At 36.1% G+C, this 27,703-nt stretch overlaps 1 protein-coding gene across 2 annotated transcripts; it reads right to left on the minus strand.

Moving 5' to 3' along the window:
• Window positions 1-22,855: 22,855 nt before the first annotated feature.
• LOC104245746 (uncharacterized) lies at window positions 22,856-24,872 on the minus strand. Of its 2 annotated transcripts, none has more exons than XM_009801405.2 (2): window positions 24,658-24,872; window positions 22,856-24,361 (listed from the first exon to the last, which is right to left on the minus strand). In XM_009801405.2, exon 2 carries the CDS (start codon window positions 24,330-24,332, stop codon window positions 23,115-23,117), a length of 1,218 nt encoding a protein of 405 aa, XP_009799707.1. In that variant the 5' UTR covers window positions 24,333-24,361; window positions 24,658-24,872; the 3' UTR covers window positions 22,856-23,114. The 2 variants fall into 2 exon arrangements, with proteins under 2 accessions (XP_009799707.1, XP_009799706.1); XM_009801404.2 differs by having other exon boundaries at window positions 22,856-24,376.
• Between the last annotated feature and the right edge of the window lie 2,831 nt (window positions 24,873-27,703).

Raw genomic sequence — 27,703 nt, forward strand, 5'->3', positions numbered from 1 at the left:
GAGCAAAATATGGTGACACATAAGAATAAGTGGAACCAGAGTCAAATAATATTGAAGCATCCCTCTGGCACACTAAAATAATACCTGAGATAATAGTATCTGAAGTAACTGCCTTTGTCTTGCCCCAAAATGTATAACAATGGGCCTGTCCACTAGCGGATTAACCTGTACCTCTTAGTTAGCCTCAAATAGACTAGGATCACCCCTAGATCATTGTGCGGGTGTAGCTGCTGCACTAGAATTATGGAGTAGGTGCCCTGACATGGTACACTGCTCAAAAGTCTGGGAAAATCCCTCTTGAGATGATTCAAGTCTCCACAATTAAAGCAACCCCTCCTCTAGCGAGGCTACTAGCTCTATGATTGAGCCTGAGGAACTATATATCTACCCAAAGAACCTTGGACTAAGTGAGCACGGTATGAACTTTGTGCTGGTAGTGTAATGAAAGATGACACGCCTAGGCGAGCTCTATATGAACCATGGTTGACTGGAGAACCACTAGGAACCTGATGGCCTGATTGAGAAAGCCTTAAAGTACAGCCTCTAATGTAATGTCCATGGCCTCCAGATGAGGCACCATAAAACCGTTTGTACCTCGGGGCCTCTTGGCTCCCCGTTCCTCTCTCTCCTACATGCGGATCCTCTCTAAGAACCTTTGCACATTTTTGTGCAGATCCAGGTACCTTTGCCCGTGTCGTACACAAGTGAGTTAATTTAGACATTGCGGAGACTTCAAGGTATACATGCTTGATGCTTAGAGGCGTCAGAGTCACCTTCTAGTGATCATATGCTACTGTTTCTTTTATTTCCTAATAGTATTGTACTTAAGGTTTCTAGTGAACTTGCAGTAGAGCTTATGACTATGTACTATCAATTTTGGAATTCTATGATTGTTGTTCTGTTTGGGATTTTATTATGTCATTTATCAGTTTAAATTGATATCTTGGTCATTTATTTCTATTAAATTCTCAACTAATGCTAGGCTTACCTAGTTTTAGAAACTAGGTGTCATCACGATCCTAAAGGTGGGATGATAGGGTCGTGATAAGTTGGTATCAGAGCCCTAGGTTCATAGGTGCTAAGAGTAATAAGCAAGTTTAGTGGAGTCTTGTGGATCGATACGGAAATATCTGTACTTATCTTCGAGAGGCTACAAAACTATTAGGAAATTCCACATCTTTCATTCCTTATAGTGCGGATTTGTTAATTTCGGAATCTGAGCTTTTGTCTTTCTATTCTCTTACAGATGGTGAGGACATTCACTATAGGATCAGCTGAGCAAGCACCCATGCCCCCTGCTAGAGCCGTGAGAGGTGCCGAGGCTGAGGTAGAGGCCGAGGAGGGGCATGCGCCACAACTAGAGCACCTGCCAGAGCAGCGACTGAGGAGCCACTAGTAGCTCTGATTAGGGGTAGGCACCTCATCCGATGCGCCTATTGCTACCCCTAGACTCTAGGAGACCTTGGCACATTTTTCGAGCATGTTTGGTACTTTAGCTCATGCGGGGTTGATCCTAGTTGCACCAGCTACATCTCAGGCTGGGGAGGAGCTCAGACTCCCGTGGCCTGTACTCTAGAGCAACGAGTCCATATTGATCATGTTCTGGGTGCTATGCCAGCACATCCTATTATTGTGGTTCACCCTAAGGTTAGGCCATTGGCATCAGATGAGGCTTGAGAGGTTCAAGAAGTATGATCCTCGTACTTTTAGTGGCATAGTTACCAAGGTTACATATGATTTTCTAGACTACTGCCACTGTATTCTATGCACCATGGGTATTGTGGAGGTTAGCGGGGTCGCCTTTAGTACATTTCAGTTGACGGGGTCGGCATATATGTGGTGACGGGCTTATGAGGAGGGTAGGTCAATTGATGCAATGCCACTCACTTGGGCTCAGTTTTCAAATCAAATTTTGAGGGAGTTTGTTCCCTAGACCCTCCGGAATGCATGGCGCACAGAGTTTGAGTGATTGCATAAGGGTACTATGAACATATCAGAGTATTCCATGAGGTTCAGTGAGTTATCTCGTCATGCACCTTATTTAGTTTCTACAGTCAGAAAGCAAGTCCACAAATTTATCGAGGGGCTCAGTTATGGACTTAGATTTAGTATGGCACAAGATTTAGAGACAGATACTCCATGTCGTTAGGTTGCGGAGATCACTCGGAGGATGGAGTGTATGCGTGGCAAGGAGAGGAAGGACAGGGAGGCCAAGAGGCCTCGAGATTCTGGAGGATTTAATGGTTCCCGTGCAACAGTTTTAGCTCATCATGGCAAAGGTTATATTAGTCAACCGGTTAATTTATCACTTTATGCTACTCGCAATACTCCAGCTATTCTGAGGTCTCAAATCGCCCATTATCCACTTTCCAATGCACCTCCCGCACAGGGTGCCTTCAGCGGTCATTCCAGTCGGCTGGGTACGGTTCCACCAGCCATGCTTGCAGAAAGATTGTTTCGAGTGTAGTGATACTAGGAATATGGTGAGGAACTGTCTCAAACCTAAGAGTGGTACACCTCCACAGGGTTCACAGGCTATGGTTATTGCTCCACTTGCCACTCCACCTACACCACCAGCTAAGGTCGGAGGTTAGGCGAGTAGAGGTCATCTTAGAGGAGGAGGCCACGCCCGTTGATATGCTTTTTTGGGAAGGACCGATGTTGTTGCATCAGATATTATCATCGTTATTGTTCTGATTTGTCATAGGGATGCATCAATTTTATTTTATCCGAGTTCCACGTATTTGTATGTGTCATCTTACTTTGCTTCATATTTGGATATATCTCGTAATGCTTTGAGTGCCCTTGTATATGTGTTTATGCCTGTTGGGGATTCTATTGTGGTAAACCATTTCTATCGGTCGTGTTTGGTCACTATCGAGAGTTATGAGACTAGGGTTGACCTTCTACTACTCAGTATGGTGGACTTTGACGTGATACTGAGAATGGATTGGTTGTCTCACTATCACGCTATTCTGGATTGTCACGCTAAGACCATAACATTGGCTTTGTCAGGCTTGCTGCGATAGAAGTGAGGTACATTGGATTATTTTCCTAGCATAGTGGTGTCCTTTCTGAAGGAACGACAGACGGTTGAGAAGGGGTGCTTAGCATATCTAGCCTTTGTGAAAGATATTAGTGCCGATACTCCTACCGTTGAGTCAGTTCCGGTAGTGAGATTTCTTAGAAGTGTTTCTAGCAGACTTATCGGGCATGCTGCCCAATAAGGATATCAATTTTGGTATTGATCTGGAGCCGGGCACTCAGCCCATTACTATTCCACAATATGGCATGGCACCAATGGAGCTAAAATAATTTAAAGGAACCACTTCTGGAGTTTCTTGATAAGGATTTCATCTGACCGAGTGTCTCTCCTTGGGGTGCTCTAGTTCTATTTATGAAGAAGAAAGACGGCTCTATGAGGATGTGTATTGATTACAGGCAGCTGAACAAGGTTACAGCCAAGAACAAGTATCTACTACCGCGTATTGATGATTTGTTCGATCAACTTCAGGGTACTCGAGTATTGTCGAAGATTGACTTGAGGTCAGGTTATCATCAGCTGAAGATTCGGGATTCAAACATTCTGAATATGGCTTTTAAGACTGGTTATGGCCACTATGAGTTTTTGGTGATTTCATTTGGGCTAACCAAAACCCCAGCAGCATTTATGCACTTGATAAACAGTGTATTCTAGCCACTTGATTCTTTGTCATCGTGTTCATTGACGACATATTGGTGTATTCTCGCAGTCGAGAGGATGATAAGCAGCACCTGAGGATCGTGCTCCAAACCTTAAGAGAGAAGAAGTTATATGCTAATCCAAGTGTGAGTTTTGTCTTGACTCCGTAGCATTCTTTGGCCATGTGGTGTCTAAAGAGGGGATTAAGGTGGATCTGAAGAAGGTGGAGGCAGTTCAGAGTTGGCTCAGACCTTCTTCTGCTACCGAGATCGAGAGTTTTCTAGGCTTGGCTGGTTATTATCGTTGTTTTATGGATGGTTTTTCATCCATCACAGCTCCCTTGGCCAGGTTGATTCAGAAGGATGCCCATTCAGGTGGTCTGATGAGTGTGAGAAGAGCTTTCGAAAGCTCAAGACTGCCTTGATCACCGCTCCAGTTATGGTTTTACCTTCAACATCGGATTCTTATACAATTTATTATGATGTTTCGCAGATTGGCATTGGGTGTGTATTGATACAGGAGGGTAAAGTGATTTCTTATGCTTTACTTCAATTGAACCCTCATAAGAAGAACTACCCAGTAAATGATTTAGAGTTAGCAGCCATTGTTCACATATTGAAGATTTGGAGGCACTATCTCTATGACATGTCTTGTGAGGTATTCACATATCACATAGGTCTACATCACTTATTTAAGGAAAAGGATATTAACTTCAGGCAACAGAGGTGGTTAGAGCTATTAAAGGACTATGACATTACAATTCTTCATCATCTCGGAAAGGCCAATGTGGTAGTTGATGCTTTGAGTAGGAAAGTTGAGAGCATGGGGAGTCCTTCTTATATTCCAGTTGGGAGAGACCGTTAGCTTTGGATGCTCAGGCGTTGGCCAATAGGTTCATGATATTGAATGTTTTGGAGCCCAGCCGGGTTCTTGCTTACGTGGTTTCTCGGTCTTCTTTGTTTGAGCGCATCAAAGCACGTGAGTATATGATCCCCACTTGCTTGTCCTTAAGTACACAATGCAAAACGATGATGCCAAGGAGGTTTCTATTAGAGATGATGGGGTATTGAGGATGCATGTCTGAATTTGTGTGCCCAATATGGATGGGTTGCATGAGTTGATTCTTGAGGAGGTCCACAGTTTGTGGTATTCCATTCATCTATGTCCTGCGAAAATGTACCAGGATTTGAGGCAGCACTACTAGTGGAGAAGAATGAAGAAGGATATTGTGGAGTATGTGGCTCAGTGTTTGAACTGTAAGCAGGTGAAGTACGAGCATCAAAGATCGGGTGGTTTGCTTCAGAGGCTTGATATTCTAAGGTAGAAGTGGGAGCGTATCACCATGAATTTTGTAGTTAGACTTCCATGGACCTTGAGGAAATTTGATACAGTGTGGGTCATTGTGGACAGGCTCACTAAGTCTGCACATTTCATTCCAGTCATGAATACCTACTCTTTAGAGCAGTTGGCTCAGATTTATATTCGTGAGATTGTTCATCTTCATAGTGTCCCCGTGTCTATTATCTCTAATCAAGGCATGTAGTTCACATAGTATTTTTGGAGAGCTGTGCAGCGTGAGTTAGGCACAAAAGTCGAGCTGAGCACATCATTTCATCCCCAGACAGACGGACAGTCCGAGCGACTATTCAGATATTGGAAGACATGCTACGTGCATGTGTTATTGATTTTGGGGTTTCATGGGATCAATTCCTGCCTCTATCAGAGTTCTCCTACAATAACAACTGCAGTCGAGTATCCAGATGGCTCCTTATGATGCCTTATATAGGAGCAGTATCGTTCTCTAGTTGGTTGGTTAGAGCCTGGAGAGGCTAAGTTATTGGGCATATGGTTAGATATGCCTTGTAAAAAGTGAAGTTGATTTAGGATCGGCTTCGTACAACATAGTTCAAGCAGAAGAGTTATGTTGATCGGAGGGCTTGTGATGTTGCATTCATGGTGGAAGAGAGGGTTCTTCTTAGAGTTTCACCCATGAAGGGTGTGATGAGGTTCGGAAAGAAAGGCAAGATGAGACCTCGGTATATTGGTCCTTTTGAGTTCCTTGAGAGAGCTGGCGAGGTGGCCTACTGACTTGCATTGACACCCAACTTATCAGGAGTTCACCCGGTGTTAGATGTTTTCATGCTCCGGAAGTATTATGGTGATCCTTCAAATGTATTAGGTTTTAGCTCAGTCCAATTGGACAAGTATTTGACTTATGTTGAAAAATTGATGGCTATCATGGAAAGGCAGGTCCTGAAGTTGCGGTCAAAGAACACTACTTCAGTAAAGGTACAATGGAGGGGTCAACCGGTCGAGGAGGTGACATGGAAGACTGAGCACGACATGTGGAGTCGTTATCCTTACATTTTTGGCACTTCAAGTACGTCTCTATGCACGTTCGAGGACGAACATTTGTTTTAAGAGGGGGAAAATATAACGATCCAACCGTTTGTATTGTGTATTTGAGCCTTATTTCCCCCTTTTAGACTTTCCGTATGTGTACTTGTAGTTTTATATCTTGCAGGGATGGTTGATTTCGTTTGGGGGAGGTTTTTGAATGATTTGGATCCTTTAGTTCTTGATTTAGTAGCTTAAGTTGGAAATATTGACCGAGGTTTGACTTTTGTGAAAACAACCCTGAATTTGTGTTTTGATGGCACCAATAGGTTCGTATAGTAATTCTGGACTTAGGCATATGCCCGGAAGTGAATCCAAAGGTTCCTAGGTTAATTTGACTTATTTTGCCGAAAGTTAGCAATTTGAAGATTTAGAAATTCCATACTTTGATAGTAGGTTAATGTTATGGCTATCGGGTTCGGATTCTAGTTTCAGGACTTGGAATAAATTCGTTTGGTGTCATTCCGAGTTGATTTAATAGTAATCAGATGCATGTTTGTGTTTCTAGCGATTCTTGACTTTCCTTTTGAGTTTCATGTGTTTTGGTATTTGATTCGTAGATACGGATGTTATTTTGGTGTTTTGATCAAGCAAGCGAGTTCGTATGATATTTTTAAACTTATGTGGATGTTTGCTGTGGAGCCCCGAGGGCTAGGGTGAGTTTCAGACATGTTTCGGATTGGTTTGAACTTGTTCCACGTTGCTAGTGTATTGGTGCAGCATTTATCGCAATTGCGAGCACCACCATCGCATTTGCAAAGTTGGTAGGGGAACCTCAAGTATCGCAATTGCAACACCTTGACCGCAATTGCGAAGGTTGGCCTTTGGCTGGGTAGCTCGCATTTGCGACCAACATATCGCATTTGCGAAAGGGACTGACATCGCAAATGCGAAGTTAGTGTCACATTTGCGACTTTCCTTGGACTTGTCAGGTGCCGCATTTGCGATGGAATATTGCACTTGCGAGGGTTGGCAATTTCGAACCACAAGTCTCTTTTGCAACTTCTGCACTTGAACAAAAGAGCTGAAATACGGGACTTAGCTTCATTTATCACATTTTAGAACTCTAGACTCGGTAGGAGGCGATTTTGAGGAGGGATTTTCACATACAACTTTTGGGTAAGTGATTTTGAACTAATTTCAATTATATTACATGATTATATATGAGATTTAACCTCTAATCAATGGAATTTGAAAGGAAATTTTGGGGGATTATGTCTATGTTTTAAAAAATAAAATTTGATATTTGAGAGTCGAATTGGACTCGAATTCAAAAATAAAATACATATATGGACTCGTGGGGTTATGAGTAGTCGAGATATACCTTGGACTCAGGTTTTGACCGAGCAAGCCCGGGGTGACTTTTATTGACTTTTGGGCAATTTTGTAAAGATCTTAACTTTATCAATCGAAATTTATTTCTCTTGCATTATTTTGTGATATTAAGTCATTTTTTGTTAGATTTGAGTCATGCGAAGACGAATTTAAAGGAAAAACCATTTGTGAGTGTTGATTTGGCCTAGTTGAGGTAAGTATCTTTCCTAACTTTGTGTGTGGGAACTACCCCATAGAATTTGGTTTAATTGCACTATCTGAATTATGTGAAAGACGTGTGCATTAGGTGGCGAATCTTAGTCATTTATGTGATAATTGACGAATCTTAGTCATTATGTGATAATTGACCAGTTTAGAATTTTAGATTACTTATATAGATTTAATTGAGGTTGTTATTGCACATTTCATTGTCGAGTTTATTCTTATATGCATTTAATTGAAGTTGTTATTACATGTTATATCTTTCATTGTCGAGTTTATTCTTATATGCAATTGAAGTTGTTATTACATGGAATATCTTTCATTGTTGAGTTTATTCTTCCTTTTCACTGTGTTGTTATTGAGACTTTTGTATACATTGTTGTTGAGCCGCAGGCTATGCATGGTTGTCGCATTGATATTGTTGTTTTGATGTTGATGCATATGGGTACGTGTGATGCGAGTTGATTATTGTGTTGTGATGGGATGCGCATGCGGTGGCATAAGGTTGGTGATATTGATGTACATGCGGCGAGATAAGGGGGCTTTATGTGTGTGTTGCTAGTAAGGAAATTAGTTCATTTAAAGCACACACGGCGAGATAAGGGGGCTAAAACGCGTGAAGCTAATTCGGAAAAAAATATTTTTAAAATACATGCAAGGCTCACGCAGTGATATAAGGAAGATTTATGATTTGTGAAATATGATTATGAGGTGTGGTACCTCGGGGTGATTCTTGTTGTACATTCTATGTTGGTACGGCTTGTTGATTTGAACGGTTATTGTTTCCTTTGATTTATTTTTAATTATTTTTTATTATTTGTTGTTTTTAGCATATGTTAACTCTTTGTTGTCATTTATTGCTTTTACGTTCCGTGGTTAGCCTTATATTAATATTCTACCTTGCTGTCATTTATTGCTTTTACTTTCCATTAGCTTAATATTAATATTCTGCACAGGTTTCTATGTCTAATTAGTGTCTTGACTTGACCTCGTCACTACTCCACCGAGGTTAGTCGTGATACTTACTGGGTACCATTGTGGTGTACTCATACTATGCTTCTGCATATTTTTGTGTAGATTCAGGTACATCTGCCCGTGTCGGACACTACTGAGTTGATTCAAACATCATGGAGACATCAAGGTATACCTGCTTAACGCTCGCAGGCCTCGGAGTCACCTTCTAGGGATCACATGCTACTGTTTCTTTTATTTCTGAATAGTATTGTACTTGAGGTTACTAGTCAACTCGCAGTAAAACTTATGACTTTGTACTACCGGTTTTAAGATTGCATAACTGTTGTTCTGTTTGGTCTTTTATTATGTCATTTATCGGTTTAAATTAATAGCTTAGTCATTTATTTTTGTTAAATTCTCAATATGTGCTAGGCTTACCTAGTCTTAGAGACTAGGTGTCATCACGATCCGAAAGGTGATATTCTGAGGTCGTGACACCACACGACACACTGACATATAGGATATACATTCATTTTAATATGAAATATATAAGCTCTACGAGGTATTCTATTATGATAGCATTACCGTAGAAGGAACTTTATATTATTTGGAAATGTAACTTCTAAATCCACATGAAGTCTTTCTCAGTAGCTTGACAATTTAAAGCATTATTTAGTGGTGAAGATGCCATTTTTATTAGGAGTTTAGGACTCTAGAGAGGCATGTCACAAATATTTTTATGAAGAGGAAGAGGAAGGGTGTTAATTCTGTCAGTTATTTCTTTTGGTTGTTCAAAGGAGCGCTTTGAAAGATCTCATGTGTTGTTATGGGAGAGATCCTTTATTTTAATTAGATAATCATTTTTATTTAGGGGACACACTGTACAATTCCTAAGAGCAGGGAGGAAAGGAATCCATCTGAAGTGCCAGATGTCTAATTTAGAGTTTCGGCTAGGGGCCCATAAAATTCCTCTAGCACACACATTTCAGCCTATTAAAATGCTCTTCCATACCAAGAAAGTAGTTAACCTAGACTTCCAAGAGGCATACTTAGTGATAAGGACATTTGCCCAGGGAGCTATGGATGACTAAGGAGGCTCCAGGTAAGATTTGCTAAGAGGGCTTTATTCTTAGCTTTAACAGTTGTTAATCCCAGCCCTCCTCTTCTTTAGGCTTAGTAATGGTATTCCAACCAATAAAGTGTAGGCGCTTAGCTTCCTCAATGTCTACCGAAATAAAATTTCTTTGAATTTTATCAATCTGTTGAATAATGTTTTGCGGCAAAGACGTATATTGCATGTAATGACTAGGAATTGCATTAAAGGTGGAAAGTGCCAACGTAGTCTTGCCAGCTATATTTAAGAATTTAGTTTTCCAGTTGGCAAGTTTCGTACGCATTCTATCAATAATAAACTAGAAATCTGACGTCTTGAGTTTCCAAGTAAGATAAGGAAACCCAAATATTTGTCAAAGGAGCTACTAACATTAATACCTAATAGATTTGCTCCCTCTTTTGCAACTTGAGAGCAACATTTATTAGAGAAGAGGATTTCTAATTTACCTAGATTTAGTTTTTATTCGGAAAGATTATAAAACATAGACAGACTACCAAAACATTAACGATATACTGCAAAATGCATGACACTTCATATACAAATTTTATACAATGTATAATAGTGTATATACAATTTTTATGCATCGTAGAATAATATATATACATATACACACACAGTGGCGGATGTAGAGTATACCTACCGAGTTCCCGGAAAACCCGTACTTTTGCGTAGACTTTGTATTTTTATTAAAAAATCCATTAAATATTAATAAATATATAACTGTGAACTTAGTTATTATTGTATATTAATTTGATATTACAATAAGAACCCATAAACTTCAAATCCTGAATCCCCCTCTGCGCACACACATTGGATACATAAAAGTGCTCAGGATACATTAACGACATTAGGGATACACTGCAAAATTTATGTTACACCTTATATAAAAAATTTATAAAGTGTATAATAGTGTATATGTAAAAAAATTACACTATATAACAGTCTGCATATAATAGTTATACACATTGTTATACATAATGCAATGTATATACATATAACAATGTATATATAACTTTTATACAATGTATATATAATCCTTTTATACAATGTATATATAATCCTTTTATATGAAATTATACTTGCATCTTCCAAACCACGATTAAAAGAGTAGATAATGACAAGACACCGAGGGTTTGGGTACAAGACTAATGAATGTCCTCGACTTTGTTAGGTTAGCTCTTTTTATCCTGCAAATTGACAAATATTTCACTTATGATTGATATTGATTTTGGAACAATGGCCGCACTATTATAAAATAAAGACAGTAAATTAAAGATAATTATAGAGAGAAACTGATATATTATTCGAATTCAAACTGATGGACATAATGAACTTAAATCTCTTTTATTTATAAAAGAAAGAAAGCTGATGTTTAAGCAGCTACTATACCCGATATGGATAATCTTATACTGAAAGTTATGCTTATCCATAACGGAGTACTGAAAGGATAAGCTCATTGTACCAGGTATAGATAATCTTCTACTGGAGGTAATGTTTATCCATAACGGAGTACTGAAAGGATAAGCTCATTGTATATGGTATGGATAATCTTCTACCGGGGGTAATGTTTATCCATAACGGAGTATCGAAAGGATAAGCGTATTATACCCGGTATAGATAATCTTCTACCGGAGGCAATATTTATCCATAACCGGGTACCGAAGTGATAAGCTTGTTCTGGAGGCTTATTTCCAATAGACTACTAAATAGATAAATATATTTACGGCGGAGTCCCATATGGATAAGCTTCTTCAGGGAGCTTATTTACAACGGGGTACTAAATGAACATCCATAATATAATATATTCATAACACTCCCCCTTGGATGTTCATTAAAAGATAATGTGCCTCATTAAAACCTTACTAGAAAAAATCCCGTGGAAAAAAATCCAGTAAAGGAAAAAGAGTACACATATTTAGTAATACACATTGCTGGCTGTCTCACTAAAAACCTTATAAGGAAAACCCTATAGGAAAAACCTTAGTAAAGGAAAAAGAGTACAACGCACATTTTACTCCCCCTGAAGAAAACTTTATTTCAAATATTTGAGTCTCCGCATTCTAATCTTGTATACCATATTCTCAAAAGTTGAAGTTGGTAAAGACAATCTGCTGGATTGTCACTTCAACTAATTTGATGCACATCAATGTCATAATTTTCCTGAAGATCATATATGTAGAATAATTCTGGTGAAATGTTTTTCGTTCTATCTCCTTTTATAAATCCTCCTTTTAATTGGGATATGCATGCAACATTGTCTCTTTATAATATGGTGGGTCTTTTATCACATTCCGGCCCACATGTTTCTCAGATGAATCACTGATCTCAATCATATGTACTTCCTTCTTGTCAGTTTGAGATCGAGCTTTATGGGGATCAGATAAATAACCTGTATCTGCATAACCAATATAATCTGTAGCACTTTTGTTAGCATTAGCAAGATAAATAAGTGCACCATCTACACCGAGATAGAGTATTTCAGGACCAAGGAGTTCCTCATCCTCTTCTAAAGGTTGGAACGGATCTTTAGTCACTTCAAGTGATTGAATATCCATTGGTGTACTTAATGGGTACACTTTGTCCATGTAAAAGCATATTTAAGACCCTTTTGGAGCTCTTCTGGAGTTCTAATAAGATTTATGACATCAACATAAATAATAAGTATAACAAATTTTGATGACATTTTCTTTATAAAAATATATGTACAAATAATATCATTTATCTAACCTTCTTTCAGCAAATTTTCACTGAGGCAATTATACCACATGCACCCAGATTGCTTTAAACCGTACAAAGATCTTTGTAATTTGATCGAGTACATTTTTTGAGACTTTGAATTATATGCTTCAGGCATTTTAAATCCTTCAGGGATCTTCATATAGACTTAATCAAATGAGTCATATAGGTTATGCATTGCATTTAAATGGCATGACATCTCCAAGTGCCTGGACTATAGGTCTGATCCTCGCAATCTTTTACAATAATGTGCAATATATTGTATCAAATATATCGTCGACGATCATTTTGTATCGGTTCCTCATAACTTGTTGAGATCTCATAACTTTCTTTATTTTCAGGTACCTGAACTTCTTATGGAGTTTCATGAAATGTTATGTCGTGGGCTCTTCTAGAGCTCATTTCCTCCTCATTATGATCATTTTGATCATTTGCTCCTATCATTTTTCAAGGATTGTTACCTTTGGAACCGATCGATTTACTACGCTTCATGCTTATAGTAAACTTTATCCTTCAAGGACTTTAATTTTAATAGGAGCATTTGCAGCTGAAATATGATATTTAATTTTGGATCAGCAAATGCTTCTGGCATTCGACTTGAATTATCTTCTAAGTGAGGATCATATTAATGATAATTCGATTCATATAGCATATTTTTCAACTGTTTATTCCATCCCCCAAATGTTAGAAAAACTAACATATATCCCCAATCATCTTTGGGAAACATATCTTTGTGCATTATGGTAGAGAAATTAATCATATACCACGCAACAAAAGATAGTAAAAATATTTGGTTTCTGATCCTAAACCAATTGTGAAGGGAGGACTTATCATATATTGTTGGTCTGATGCATACAAGTGCTGCTATATGCAATTTAGGAAATCTTAGACCAACACATGAAGCTTTATTCTCATAAGAAAAAATTTAGCCATTAATAGGAGGTATTCAATGCTAAACCAGCTTGGATATAAACCAGCATTATCAAGATGAACTGTCTTAATTTCATAATCTGAAAGTTATGCTTTTAATTGAGAAAAGCAATCTCACATGCCAAACTGCAGGTTGACAATAAACATACATGTAGCCACCTTATATATGTATCTATAAGTGGTTCACATGATAGGTGAATGGGTCCATATTCACCTTTTATATATTCCAGAATTCAGGGGTTTTAGTCTCAACTTTAGCCGGTATAATATTATGAGAACAAGCAGCACAAGAAAATTCTTGAAGAATCTTCTGGTTCTTCGGTATATGCTTATCAGAATTCTCAAATAGCTCATTTAAAATGGCAAATAAAAACTTCAAGTTTATCATGGCATGTGCTATCTCTTAGTAAACTTCTAGTTTACTATGACATAAACTTTTACATTAGTAAACTTCTGATTTATTATAATACATGATGTAGTACAAATTGAAGAATAAGGCGGGTAATTTCTCACATACATATTATTTTACCCCCTATGATTGTGGAAACATAAAGATTTTCAATCATCCAATCATTTGTAGTATCAATATGATAGCCACTTGTATTAGTAAAATTCAGGTTTACTACAACATATGTTTTGACCATAATCATATAATATGAATGACATATTTTTATATAAACTCTTCAAGAGCCTTCATTTATTATCCATAATCTAATATTTATCGGACACTACTGGTGTCACGTGTCTTCTAGGCAAACAGTTAGCTCTTCAGGAGTTGTTGATACATTTTGTACTATCAAATATTGCTCAGACACTTCTGGTATCATGAGAGAAAATCACAATCAAATAAACAATATAAAACAATTGTTTAAGCACAAGAAAACTCCTCTTCATAATATTTTTCTACTTCAGGAGGCAATTTCAATTGTGTTACTTCTTCAGGAGCAAATTTAAAATACGAAATATATATTCTCTCAATTATGTTACCTCTTCTGGAGGTTAATTGTAATATATTCACATCAGGAGTGTGTTCATATTTACCAGATTTATTAATATTGTCACATTCACTTCAGGAAATGGATTAATATTATCAAAAGTTCTCATCCTTCAGGAAATCGAACATAATTATTTGAATGCGCATTAATCACATCAAATTGTGATGATTCAACCTCTTTTAAAATATTTACTACTTCATGAGCAAATCGAGGCGTGCATTTAATATAGAGAATATTTATGTAGCTTATCTTCAATTGTAACCATAGAAAGCCTAAATTATCACTTCTGGTGATCATAGGCATATACCACTTTTGATGGTTAACAAAATGTAATTACAATGAGATATACGAAATATAACTACTTCTGGTGGTTGTATATTTCTTGCAAACTCTACTAGAGTTTAAGCTGATCAAATAATGGTATCAATATTCTTCAAAATGACATAAATAAGATATATTATAGTAAACATTATTATCAAAGCATAATTTTTATTTATGTACAACAATTAAATAATCATACTATCTATTGCAAACAACAAAAATTAAAATATTTACATTTCTACAGATTCACCACCGATTACATGACTTGTTTCTCCTTCTGGGAGTGCAAAGTAATCAACTACATCCAAATGCATGAAGTCTAAATTATCTTCAGAAATAAAATTTGCTTCAACATTTTTCTCTGTCTTCTTCAGGGAGGCTTGATAAAGCTCAACCAGGTGCTTTGGCGTACGACAGGTACGTGACCAGTGCCCTTTTTCCTCCACATCTATAGCATGCATTTTCTGCATTTGGTGCTTGCATCGCTTCATGCTTTTGTTCCTTCTTTTTCCACTGCTGGTGGCGAGGAGGGTTCTTTTGGTGCATTATTATTACCATGATTAGAGTTTCTTTCCCGACCACGGCCATGACCACGACCGGGGCCACGACCCTTTCCACGTCTAGCTTGGTGGAAGTTCGTCTCATTCACTTCGGGGAATGAACAAGAGCCAGTAGGTCGGCTTTCATGATTTTTCATTAATAACTCATTATGTTTCTCGGCTATAAGAAGATGTGAGATAAGTTCAGAATACTTTTTAAATTCCATCTCTCGATATTGCTGCTACAAGAGCATATTCGAGGCATGAAAAGTGCTGAAAGTTTTCTCCAACATATTATGATCAGTAATATTATCACCATATAATTTCAATTATGAAATAATTCTGAACATAGCAGAATTATACTCACTGATAGATTTAAAATCTTGTAGTCTTAGATGAGTCCAATCATATCATGCATGTGGAAGAACGACCATCTTCAGGTGGTCATATCTATCTTTCAAATTATTCCACAGTATGACTGGATCTTTAATAGTGAGATATTCCATTTTCAAGCCCTCATCAAAGTGATGGTGTAGGAATATCATTGCTTTGGCACGGTCTTGGTTTGATACCTGATTTTTATCCTTGATGGTGTCTGCCAGACCCATCGCATCAAGATGAATTTCAGCATCAAGCACCCAAGACATGTAGCTTTTGCCCAATATATCCAGGGCTACAAATTCAAGTTTAGAAAGATTTGACATTATATAGAAAAAGAAAGTTCATACCTTAGATACTTTCAAAGTATTTGCTCAAGATGACAGAGTCTCGTGCTGATAACGTTTTATAAAATAAAAACTGTAAAGTAAAGACAAGTATAGAGAGAAACTGATATATTATTTGAATTCAAACTGATGGACATAGTGAACTGAAATCTCTTCTATTTATAGAAGAAAGGAAGCTGTTGTGTAAGCAGCTACTATACCAGATATAGATAATCTTCTACTGAGAGTAATGTTTATCCATAACGGAGTACTGAAAGGATAAGCTCATTGTACCCGGTATAGATAGTCTTCTACTAGGGGTAATGTTTATCCATAACGGAGTACTAAAAGGATAAGCTCATTGTACTCGGTATGGATAATCTTCTACCGGGAGTAATATTTATCCATAACGGAGTATCGAAAGGATAAGCTCATTGTACCCAGTATGGATAATCTTCTACCGGGGGTAATGTTTATCCATAGCGAGGTACCGAAGTGATAAGCTTCTTCAGGAGGCTTATTTCCAGTAGACTACTAAATAGATAAACATATTTACGGTGGAGTCCCATATGGATAAGCTTCTTCAGGAAACTTATTTACAACGGAGTACTAAATGAACATCCATAATATAATATATTCATAACACGCACAATATTCTAGTTTTGCGGCCATTATGCTTTTCTGATATATGTAGCCACTCATCTACAAATAATGGCCGCATGGCATTTGCTTTTTTTATTATTATTTATGTCTCTCTTTTATATTATTCTGTCTTCTTCTTCGTGTTATCGTACGATACTATCCTAAAACAAAGAAAACCTGAGAAAGAGGGTTTTTACATGATAAAAACTAGAAAATTATGTCCACTTCAACTAGTACAACCCCTTATATTTTCTTTATTTGTGAAATAGCAAAAGAAAGATATTATTTACACTATAATATCTTATTTAGTGAGAGTGTGAATTGATCTGTTTTTTTCTCTTGCGGGAGGAGATGAGGGGCTACATACTTAATAAATCGCTTCAAATACATTTTTTTAAAATAGTTTGTTACTGTTCAACAATTGAATAACTTTTACTCCTATTTATTCATTGATCATTAGACTGTTGATATGTAATTTAACAACTGAGAAAGAATAAATTGCTTCAAAAATTGGGCTAAGTTGCTATTGGGAGCCCAAAAGGAGGAAAATCTATGCATTGAAAATAATAGCTATTACTTGTCAATAAATTGGCCTAAATGCCATTTCGGGTCAATAGGAAAAACATAAGCTAATAAAAAAGTTTGGGGCCCATAGACTGCCGTTTTATCTAAGAGAAAATCTCACTTTATATCCATTAATTTCAAACTATTTACCTTTTAATGCACAGGCCCAAAATATTTATTACTCCTATCCATGCGACACAAACTATTTACCCGATTATTCATTTATTCTATTAAAATAGCTCTTCTTTCTACACTGAGAATTTGGACGAGGGCACAACTTCAGGTTACCCCTAGTAGGTAGTTGATGACTCTATAGGAGCAGAGAAATTTGGGTAAAAACCCAAGATTAAAGAAGGCTTGGTCTTAATTTTAGTAACTCCAGATACTTAAATTATTTTCTTGTTTGCTACTTCTTGACTTACTTGTAATTTTTTCTTACAAAATTGTTCTTCCATTTCCCTTATATTCTTCTTCAAAAAGAAATTAGATCTGATTATCTGAGAAGTTGACCTCTGGCTAGTTTCAATTCTACTATACTTTTTCTTGACTATTCTTTCCCTAGCTCTTGCTCTTGCCTTGGCTTAAAATTTTTATTGTGAAGATTTCTTGCTTGATTCAAAGTGGGTGCTGTTAAATATTGCTTATAATACCTTCTGAAAGTTCATAGTGGAATTTGATAGCATTTGGAGCTGATTTGAGGTGATTGAATTGGAAATTTCAACTGAAAATCGAAAAAGAACACATCTACCCAATAGTATACTATTACGGTATACAATATATTGTAGGAGTATATAGCTATACTGCAACAATATACTATTATAGTTTACAATATACTGCAACAGTATATTGTAATAATTGAAGAAGAACACAGTTACCTAACAGTATACCGCTACAGTATACAATATACTATAGGAGTATATAGTTATACTGTAATAGTATACTATTAAAATATACAATATATTGTTATAGTATACTATAATAATATGCAATATACTGTAACAGTATGTTATAATAGTATACAATATACTATAATAGTATACTTATTACCCGTAAATTCACTTGCCTTTTTCCTTTTAATTTGCTTTAAGCTTTTACCCAACGGGAGGGGCAAATTGAAAATGCAAATATAAATAAATAAATAAATATATATAAATATTATAATATGCTATATAATGTAACGGTATACTCTTACAATTAGATCCTTTTAGAATTTTTTGAAATTTTTATTGACAACTGATATTATTTCAGTTTAATAAATGAATTAATTTTTTTAACTCTTTGTGTATAATTGTATACTCTGTTGGTATAGCTATATACAATACTGGTATTATTTGTCAGTTATTTTTTTTGGTTGTATTGGCTACATTTAATTGGTACACAATTTATTTTTTCTTTAGTAATAATATAAAAAAAAGAATAATAAAAAATAGTGAAAATAGTAAATGAAATTAGACTATAAAGAGAAAAAGAATATAAAAAAGAAGTTAAATGAAATTAGAAAAGGAAAAAAGAAAAAAATAAGAAGAAAACGAGAAAAAAGAAAAGGAGAAAAGAAAAAGAAAAGAAAAGAAGCATAGAAATAAAAAAGAATTGGAGAATAAAGAAAAAATTTCTCACAAAACCTACTATGGGTAGGAAATATAATTAGTTTATGGGTAAAAAAATAAATAGGTAGAGAAGGATAAGAGGGTGTTTGCCTAAGCTTATAAGCTGGTCAAACTAGCTTATAAGCACTTTTTGGCTTATCTACGCGTTTGATAAAATTAAAAGTCCTTATAAGTTAAAAATAAGCCAAAAGCCATAAGCTTGTCGCCCTCTGCTTATGAATTTTTAGCTTATAAACACTTTAAGTTTGACCAAATTTTTTACTATTTATCTTTAAAATATTCTTTTTTTTTGGAACAAAACTCTTACATCGATACTCACTGCTTCAAATATTGTTTCAAACCCCCTCCCCCTCCCCCCTCCCCTCTTCAAGTCTACAATTCTTATTGACTATTTAAGATAAGCAAATTCTCTATTCCTTTGCATATTTGTATTTATGTGATAAATGAAGATATATCAAATTTTTGGTGTAATGCTTTTTAAGTGTTGTGGTGGTGAAGACAGTATTTGTTTCTCTTCAAATATTTTGTCCTATTTAGGTTTATTTTTTATTGAGAAATTTTTGTCAATTTATTAATTATTATAACTTATGATTATATGGTTATCATAAAATAAATTATATGTATCATAAAAGTTATCTTGTCTAAGCGCAGTTGTATTTAAAATATAATGACAAATATAATATTTTGTGTTTGAATCGATCTAAAATCTAAAATTTTGAAGAAATCACGCCCTTATAAGCATAAACAGTTCTAAGGTTATTTAAGTCATTTTAACAAAAAAAGAGCTTATCAGCATTTTTTTTATCAAATAATGCAGCAACTTATTATTAATTTTAGCACTTATATCCAAACACGTAACTGCTTACTAATTAAATCAGTTTCAACACTTAAAAGTGTTTTTCAGCACCTAATGCTTATAAGCTACTTCAAATCAGCTAATCCAAACGGGCTCTAAATAGTTTTATTTTTGTGAGTAACTGTGTCAAAACTCCTCTATCTAAAGGATTTGAAGGAGAAAATATAGTTGTTTCGTCTTTTCTATTCCAAATCACTCCTATAAATGCTCTCTGCATTACATGCTTTTGGTGAAAAATTGTACTCGTGGTTTTTTAAAATAAAGTAAAATTGTACTTGTACTGTTTGGCCATCATTGTTCCTTCTTTAGATATGTAATACTGTTTCTATTTATTAATTCTTGCATCAATTAATTTAGAACACAGTGTTCTGTGTTTTAGTTAGGAGTGTACAAATTGAACCGGAAAATCGTACCAAACAGAAAAATCAAACCAAACCAATTAAAAAATCCGACTAGCTGATTTGATTTGGTTTGATATTGAGTAAAAAAAAACGGACCAAACCGACATATAAATATATTATTTTTATATATATTTAAGATAAGATTTTATATAAAATTTTCTTTAAAAAATATCTAGAAATATTTGAGATTCTCTTACAGGATATAATATTTAACGGAATATGAAGTGTTCCATATTTATTAACCTTAAATAATGGGTTGTATGATCATTTTCTTATCAAATGTTACTGAAATGCATCAATCTCTTTGTTTTTCCATATATTCATATGTCAAGATGAATTAAATTCTTATATCTTTTTCGAATTTGAAGTGATTATTATTATTTAGGTATCATATTGATTTTTATGTTTAATTTTTAGCCTCCCGAGGTAGGGATATGGTGTGCGTACACTCTACATTTTCTAGACCCCACTAGTGGGATTCTACTGGGTTGTTGTGTATATCAACAAAAAATTATTGTCAGACGACTAAAAAAATAACTACCATGTGTTACTAAATTCTCCCATAAGAATATTTTAATAGATAATATGTTTGTCAATTTTTAAATTTTTACTAAATATATATTTACTTATAAAAAAATTAACAAAGTAAGATTAAAGTAATATTTAAGTAACAAAAAACTCAAAAAAATCCAATAAAACTGAACCAATCCAAATCGATATAGTTGGTTTAGTTCGGTTTTGATAAAAACCGAACCAACCCGGTCCATATACATACCTAGTTTTCATACATGATATTAGCAGCAATTTGCATCTATACAATTTTGCCATCATGTTTCTGCCTTTATGTTAAGCTCTAGTGCAACAATTAGTCATTGTAGTTTTCATTATGACAAAATAGAACACTCAATTTACAAAGAAAGACTTTTCCTATTAAATATACAGAAGATATGGGTTATGAGAGATTGTCTCAGTTAAAACATGTGACTACTCAACAAAGGTCTGAATGCCAAGGTCCATAGCCTTAGCCCTTAGGAAAGCCACTTGTTGCCTCGCCTTCTTGTAGATGTTCAATGGGAGTGTCCCTCGCTGACCTTCTTTGTGTCAAAAAAGGTAATGTGGGAACAATGAGAGTTAGCCTACCTTGTCGTACAAAATAATACACGGAACTCATGTTCGTAAGTGTGTAGTGATTTTCGTATATATGCTATTTGTTAAACTAAATATGCACACTCCAGATCCTCACAATATAGGGGTAAGGTCTGCGTACACACTACCCTCCCCAAACCCCATGGTGTGGGATAATACTGGGTATGTTGATAGCACATTTTCACGCTCCATCACTTTCTCATCCCCTCACCCATTGCTTAAGAACTTCTCCCTACTGCACTGAGCTAGGGAGGCGGAGAGTAGGGGTACCCTAGAAAGAAACAAAGAACGACACTAGTCTGAGATGATGACTTGATATTCTAAACTAAAATGTAAAGGAGGTAGATCTAAGGTAAAAACTTATACTAATAACCAAGGATAACAAATATTTTTTACAAACAAATATTCAATAAATGACTGACCTGATATTCGGAAGAAGAAAACACTTCCGCACTTCCAGAAAGATCTTCAAATACTTCCCTTCAAACCAAAACACATCAACTTGGAGAAATTAAGAGCAGAAGCAACATTGGATAAAGAAATGAATAAATCAGTAACCAAATGATACCTGTTTTATAAGGAAAGAAAAAATAATCAAATTATACCTTGTATATCCACCAATATGAACTTTTCCATTGCAAAACTCCAAGATGAGTACAATTTGCTTCTCAGAAGACCACAAATGGAAAAGCCATTTATATATGTAAGGTACTGCCTTAAAAAATCCCTAGCAAGCTACTTTAAGAGGTTAAACACCCTGCTATAGTGTTGTTATAGGGAGTTGGAAATTCCAGGGACAGAGATGACACATAAAGTGAAACTTTACAGCAATATGATAATACTATCAACTACTTATATGATCAGGCAACCAGGCATCTAAAATAGCCCCATGAAATTGACACCATTCTGAGTTTTCAAATGTCTTGCCTCGGCCTGCTACCTTTTTGGAGTCAATAAACTGTAAACTTTTATAAAATGCCAAAGGTTCTTCCATCACACTCCACGATGTTATATTCAAATCAAAACCTAAATAAGGAATTTAAGACAACAGTTCAGGTCATGTAAAAGAAACTCACACACATTCTTCAAACAAACCCGTATTTGATGGGGTGTAAAAAATATTAATAGATAGGATTAAATGAGGGCTTCCTGGAGCCAGCTACATAAAGGATCCTGCAGCTAGCTTATCACTAATGGATGGTATGCCAGAGATATACTGTCTTTAAGAGAGAAGAGCAAACTAAAATTCCAATGGATTTACAGGACTGAGATCCCTTTTCGAAACATAGAACTAGAAGCCCATCAACTAGAATGACAAAGAGGACGGCTAGCTTTAAGTCCAGGAACCAGGATTAGCCGACATACAGATGCTAGCTTTGAAATCCATACAATAGGATTAGCCAACATAGAAATGCTATATTTGAAATCCATGCAAGAACATTAGCTAATATTGAGAGAAGCATTAAATAAGCAGTTTGTACCATTAATATAGCAGGAAACACATGATTTTGAAGTGGTGTTCCTTCTGCCCTAAAAAAATAAAGAAAAGAAAAATTCGATGAGCACACTAGTTCCTCAATGATAGAGCTATGTTTGATTAGTGTGTTAGAACATCAGCAGATAAAACTAATGAGGGCTTCCTTGAACCAGCTCTGAGGAGGACCCTGCAACAAGCATATCATTTTTAGACGGTAAGCAAGACATATACAGTTATTAAGAGAAAGGTCAAACTAAAACCCAAGAGATTTACAGGATTGATCTCTTTTCAAAATATACAACCAGAATCCATCAACCAAGTTTACAAGGATAACTGCAAGCTCTAGAATACATGCAAGAGCATTAGCCAACATTGGGCAAAGCAGTAATTTGCAGTTTGTACAGCTAATATCATAAAAAGACCTGATTCTGAGGTGGTTTTCCTTCTTCCCTAAGAAATGTAAACTTTGATGCACACTCCCTGATACAGCTAAGCTTTCGCAACAGCAATAGCCTAAACATTTTCAGCAAGCATTTCCTTTCGCTTCAACTCCAATGCCATACATTCATTCTCAAGTTTAATCCTCTCATTTTCCATTCTCATCATTTCCAATTCGATGTCCTTTTTCCTGCTAAATCTTTTCCAATTGAAACGCTCTTTCTCCAATTCCAACATTTGCGCCTGAATTTGTAGCTTCTGTTCTTCTAGCTGAAACGAACGATGATCCATCCACTGCTTCTGCAGAATATCAGCTTTGTTGCATTCGGAAAACATTTGATTGGCATCAGTGTTTGCCTTCTGAGGTTGAGAAATGAAAGTCCTATTACCATCGACAGTAGTCAAGAAATTACCAAAAGTAACAATTTCATGACCCTGGCATTGTTTTATCCTCTTTGAAAAACCTCCTGACATCCCATGTAACCTGTGCTCCCTAGGCAAGCTATGATTCTCTTCATACTCATCTTGGTCCTCCACCAAGTGAGTTTCGTGATCATCATCATCATTGTCATCTTGCAGGTGCTTCCTAACATCATTGTCATCATGCTCATCTCTACTTGTAAGAGCCAAACGTAATGAACGCTGCAGTTCAAGGTCTGGGGGCAGATGTAAGCGGTTCCCATTATGGTAGGAACACATCTCTTCATAATGCAGATGTTTTGAACTTAAGATTTTCCTAACTTCCTCCTTTCCTTTCTCTGATACGTGATCCAGCACATCCAAAAGAGCAGGATTCTCAACTACCTCACAGGAAGTTCCTCTGCCAAGGATCTCATTGAGTCTTTTATACCTCTTGTTTAGGTCATTGAATTTATCCTCGCACTGTTGAGGTGAAACAAAATGATCCCTTTCAGCCATGACTTTTGACACTGACTTCCATTTCCCTTTCTTATGCAAATTAGAGCATTTTCTTCTTCCACCATACTCTGCAGCAGTCTCTTCGCCTATGTAAGAAACAGCAGTTATCAACAGCCTCACCATCTGATCGGTCCATTTCACACGCTGCCATGGGGTAGCCTTTTTCCCCCTATTCAGGTCATTGAGACCATCAGCAGCATCTTCAGTAAAACTTGGTTCATCTTCATCACTTGCAGACTTACCCTGATCAGCCAAAGAAATATTCTGGTTACAATCCTGCTGCATACTACCTATAGTGAGGGGGAAATTTGCATTAATTGCCCCTTGTTTCGAATGAGACTGATAATGTTGAAGCTGTTGATGATTAGCCCTCATGGAGCCTTGCAAATCAAAACAACTATTCCCTGGCATCATATTTCCTGATCATAAATTAATTGCTTTCCATTACTTAAAAGTAACAATTAAATACAAAATTCAGAACTGGAATTAACATAGAAAACCCTTTCCTCAAAAACCCTTCAAGACAAACAAAAGCACCAAATCATGAACGATATCACCTATGCAAACTAACACCTTCACAACCAGGCAAAAAGAAAAGAGATCCAAAACTGAAGAATGAAGATCTGTTCTCACTTTCAGATAAATTCTAATTTTCTTCCACAAATAAAGAACTGGTAATTTTTAAAAGTGAACAACTTACACAATGCTGACGATCTGTTGAGCCCTATTACAACTTCCACCACTTCAAACCAAATTCAAAGCCTTTTTCACTACTGCGAGAAAAGACAAGAAAGGTACACTTGTAGGGAGTTTTTTACATATTAAAGACATAACAGCCTATTCCGGGTTTACTAGATTCAACGTATCGAGGATCTACGGGCCCCCTTTCGCCATATTTTCCGTGACACACACACGTAGCTGAATAAGCACCTCCGCCAGATAGGTATAGGTTTTTTTTTTTTTCCTTTTTTATTTAAAAAAAAAAAAGTTAAAGAGCTAATGCCGGCGAACTAAAGAATAACATCCTCATGCCTAGGGGTGGACATTGGGCACTTTGGATCGAATATAAAAATTTTGATTTGAATTTTCATTTTTTTGGATTGAAAAAATGACCATTCAAATTTAATTCAAATAAGCTCGTATAACAATCCGACCGATCATTTTGAGTTGTAGCATTTCGTTTCGTGATTTGCGACTTTGAGCAGCCTCATCTTCCGTGCATGGTTGATTTTGATTTTCGAGTGGTTCAGGATGAATTTGATAGAGTGATTTTCAATTTGGAAGCTTTAAATTGGAAGAATTGACCAAGGATTGACTTTTGAGTAAATACCCTCAGCTTGGTAATTTGATGAATCCTTCGTATGGTGATTTTGAACTTGGGCGTATGTTAGGATTTGAATTTGAATGTTTCTAGAAAGTTTTGGCTTTATTTGTCGAAAGTTGCCAATTAGAAAAATGAGAGAGTTCATAGGTTTGACCGGGAGTTGAATTTGGTGTTATCAAACTCCTATTGTGGTTTTGAGACATTTATTAGGTTCATTTAGTTAATTGGAACTTGTGTGCAAAGTTTGGTTGTAATCCGAAATATGTAAGTGTGTTTCGGATGCGTTCGACAAATTTGCAGGTTTAAAAGTTAAAAGAATGATTTTGATCTTCGATTATTGATTTTGATGTTATTTATAATGTTTTGAGCCTTTGGATAAGTTTGGATGATGTATTTGGACTTGTTGGTATGATCGAATAGGGTCCTGTGGGGCCTCAATTGTGATTTGGGGTGGTTTCGGACCATTTTGGTGATGGTTGGAGTTGCTGTTTTTTAGCAGATGTTAGTGTGCTTCGCGTTCACGGTCAAAGCGATGTGTTTGCGAAGTCTATGTTTGGTGCTAGGTTTGTTGATCTTTGCGCTCGCGAGTAAGTGTTTCGCATCCACATAATGCTGGTTCTAGGTATATCACGTTCGCAAGGAGTTAAAGCAGGCAGGGGAAATTTTTGCCTTCAAGTTCGCGAAAGTGGGGGGATTGTTAGTTATTGCGATCATGACATTGATGCCACGATCGTGAAGTGAATTTGTTTAGTAGCTTTGGTTTGTGCTTTGCGAACGCAAAGTAGAGGTCCGTTCGCGAAGGGTACTGCTGAGTAGTGTATTTAGGATGTTATTTCGGGATTTTGAATCATTTCTCTCACATTTTGAGCTCTAGACTTGGAGAGAGGTGATTTTTCTTGGAGATTTTCATACAAGACTTTGGGGTAAGTAATTTCTACTCTTTTTTTTGTATTATTTCAAGAATCTATATGATTTATTAACACCCACAATATAAAATTTTGAGATAGAATTTGGGGTTTGACTACACTTTAAGTGAGTGTATTTTGGGGATTTGAGAATCGATGTGGACTCAATTTTGGATCTAATCGTATATTTGGACTCGACGGATTATGGTCATCGAAGCTTTATGGAGTGAGATTGCTTTATGGAATTCTTAAAAAATCGAAGCTTTATGGATTGAGATTGCTTTCTATAGCATTGTTCGTCTTCCTTGGTTGATGATTGGCTTGGATTTGTGTGATTGGAGGACTAGAGCGAGATTTCTACGCAATTTGTGGTTGAAGGCTAGCTGGACAAGTGTTACACCCCATGTTTTTCGTACGTGAAAGTACGCCATAAGTAAATTGATGAAAGCTCGGAAAATGAGATGTTACATCCCGTATTTTCATACGTTAAAGTTTCATCGTAAATTAATCGACATAAGTTTGGGAATGAGATTATTTTGATATTATAAGCATTATACTAATTTAAACAAGTGCTGAGTAAATTCGTGAAGGTGAGAGGATAAGCAAATCGAAGAAAATAAATTTTGTCAAAGTTTGACATTTTGGGACATAATACGATCTGAGCTATAATACCCGGCATTTATGAACTTGGGCTCTACAAGGTACCACATAACCATGATAGTAAGATGTATAATGTATGTTAAAAGTGAGTAGTATTTTGAATAATTTGACATAATTCTTAAATTCTGTGGGTAATTGGTTAATGGTTGGATTAGTGAAAAATTACCTAAGTAATTAAGAAATTGGTAATTAACTAAGACATTTGGATAAAATTCTTGAAGCCCAAACGTGGCAGCAAACCTTGCCAATTGATGACTCTTAAAGTCACTTGATAAGGTGTCATTTTGAAGGCTTAGTCATCACCTTAGTGGGGCCCACACCCACTAAAGTATAAGATCTCTAATTCATTTAAGAGAGATTTATACAAATTTGCAAGGTAACGTGATTAGCTCAAATTTGCAATGGCAACGTGAGGCTTCTCTAAAATTACAAATTAAAGATGGTCATATTCAGTAAGGTAACGGTATTAAGCAAAATTTCATACGAAATTATACTGCGTAATAGCAACGGAATTTTGCAATTCTAAGGGAGTGCGGTGCAATCCTTCTCAATTCTCCTACTTCGATCCGCCGTTACGTGTTATCGCAATTGACTTGTGTTAGAGGGATTGTCAAGAGAATCGGCTCAGGTATGTTAAAGTTATCCCTTCTTTCCTTTTGGTATGATCCATAAGATACAAACAAAACGAGTAAATGTACAACTTCCATAAATGATTTTTTTCATAAAAATGCTAGAGATGCTCATGTTCTTGATTTCGTCCTATTATTGTATCATCTGTTCATGGGTCTTAGAAAATACGTAAGTTGATAAAGTTTACTTCATGATATTAATCAAGGGCATAATGGTCTTACAGCGTT

Source organism: Nicotiana sylvestris, chromosome 2 (assembly GCF_000393655.2).
Source record: "Nicotiana sylvestris chromosome 2, ASM39365v2, whole genome shotgun sequence".
In the NCBI taxonomy this organism is placed as follows: domain Eukaryota; kingdom Viridiplantae; phylum Streptophyta; class Magnoliopsida; order Solanales; family Solanaceae; genus Nicotiana; species Nicotiana sylvestris.

What these genes read in the sequence shown, in the direction of transcription:
- LOC104245746 (XM_009801404.2), bottom strand. Translation starts at nt 24,371, where the DNA reads ATGATGCCAGGGAATAGTTGTTTTGATTTGCAAGGCTCCATGAGGGCT.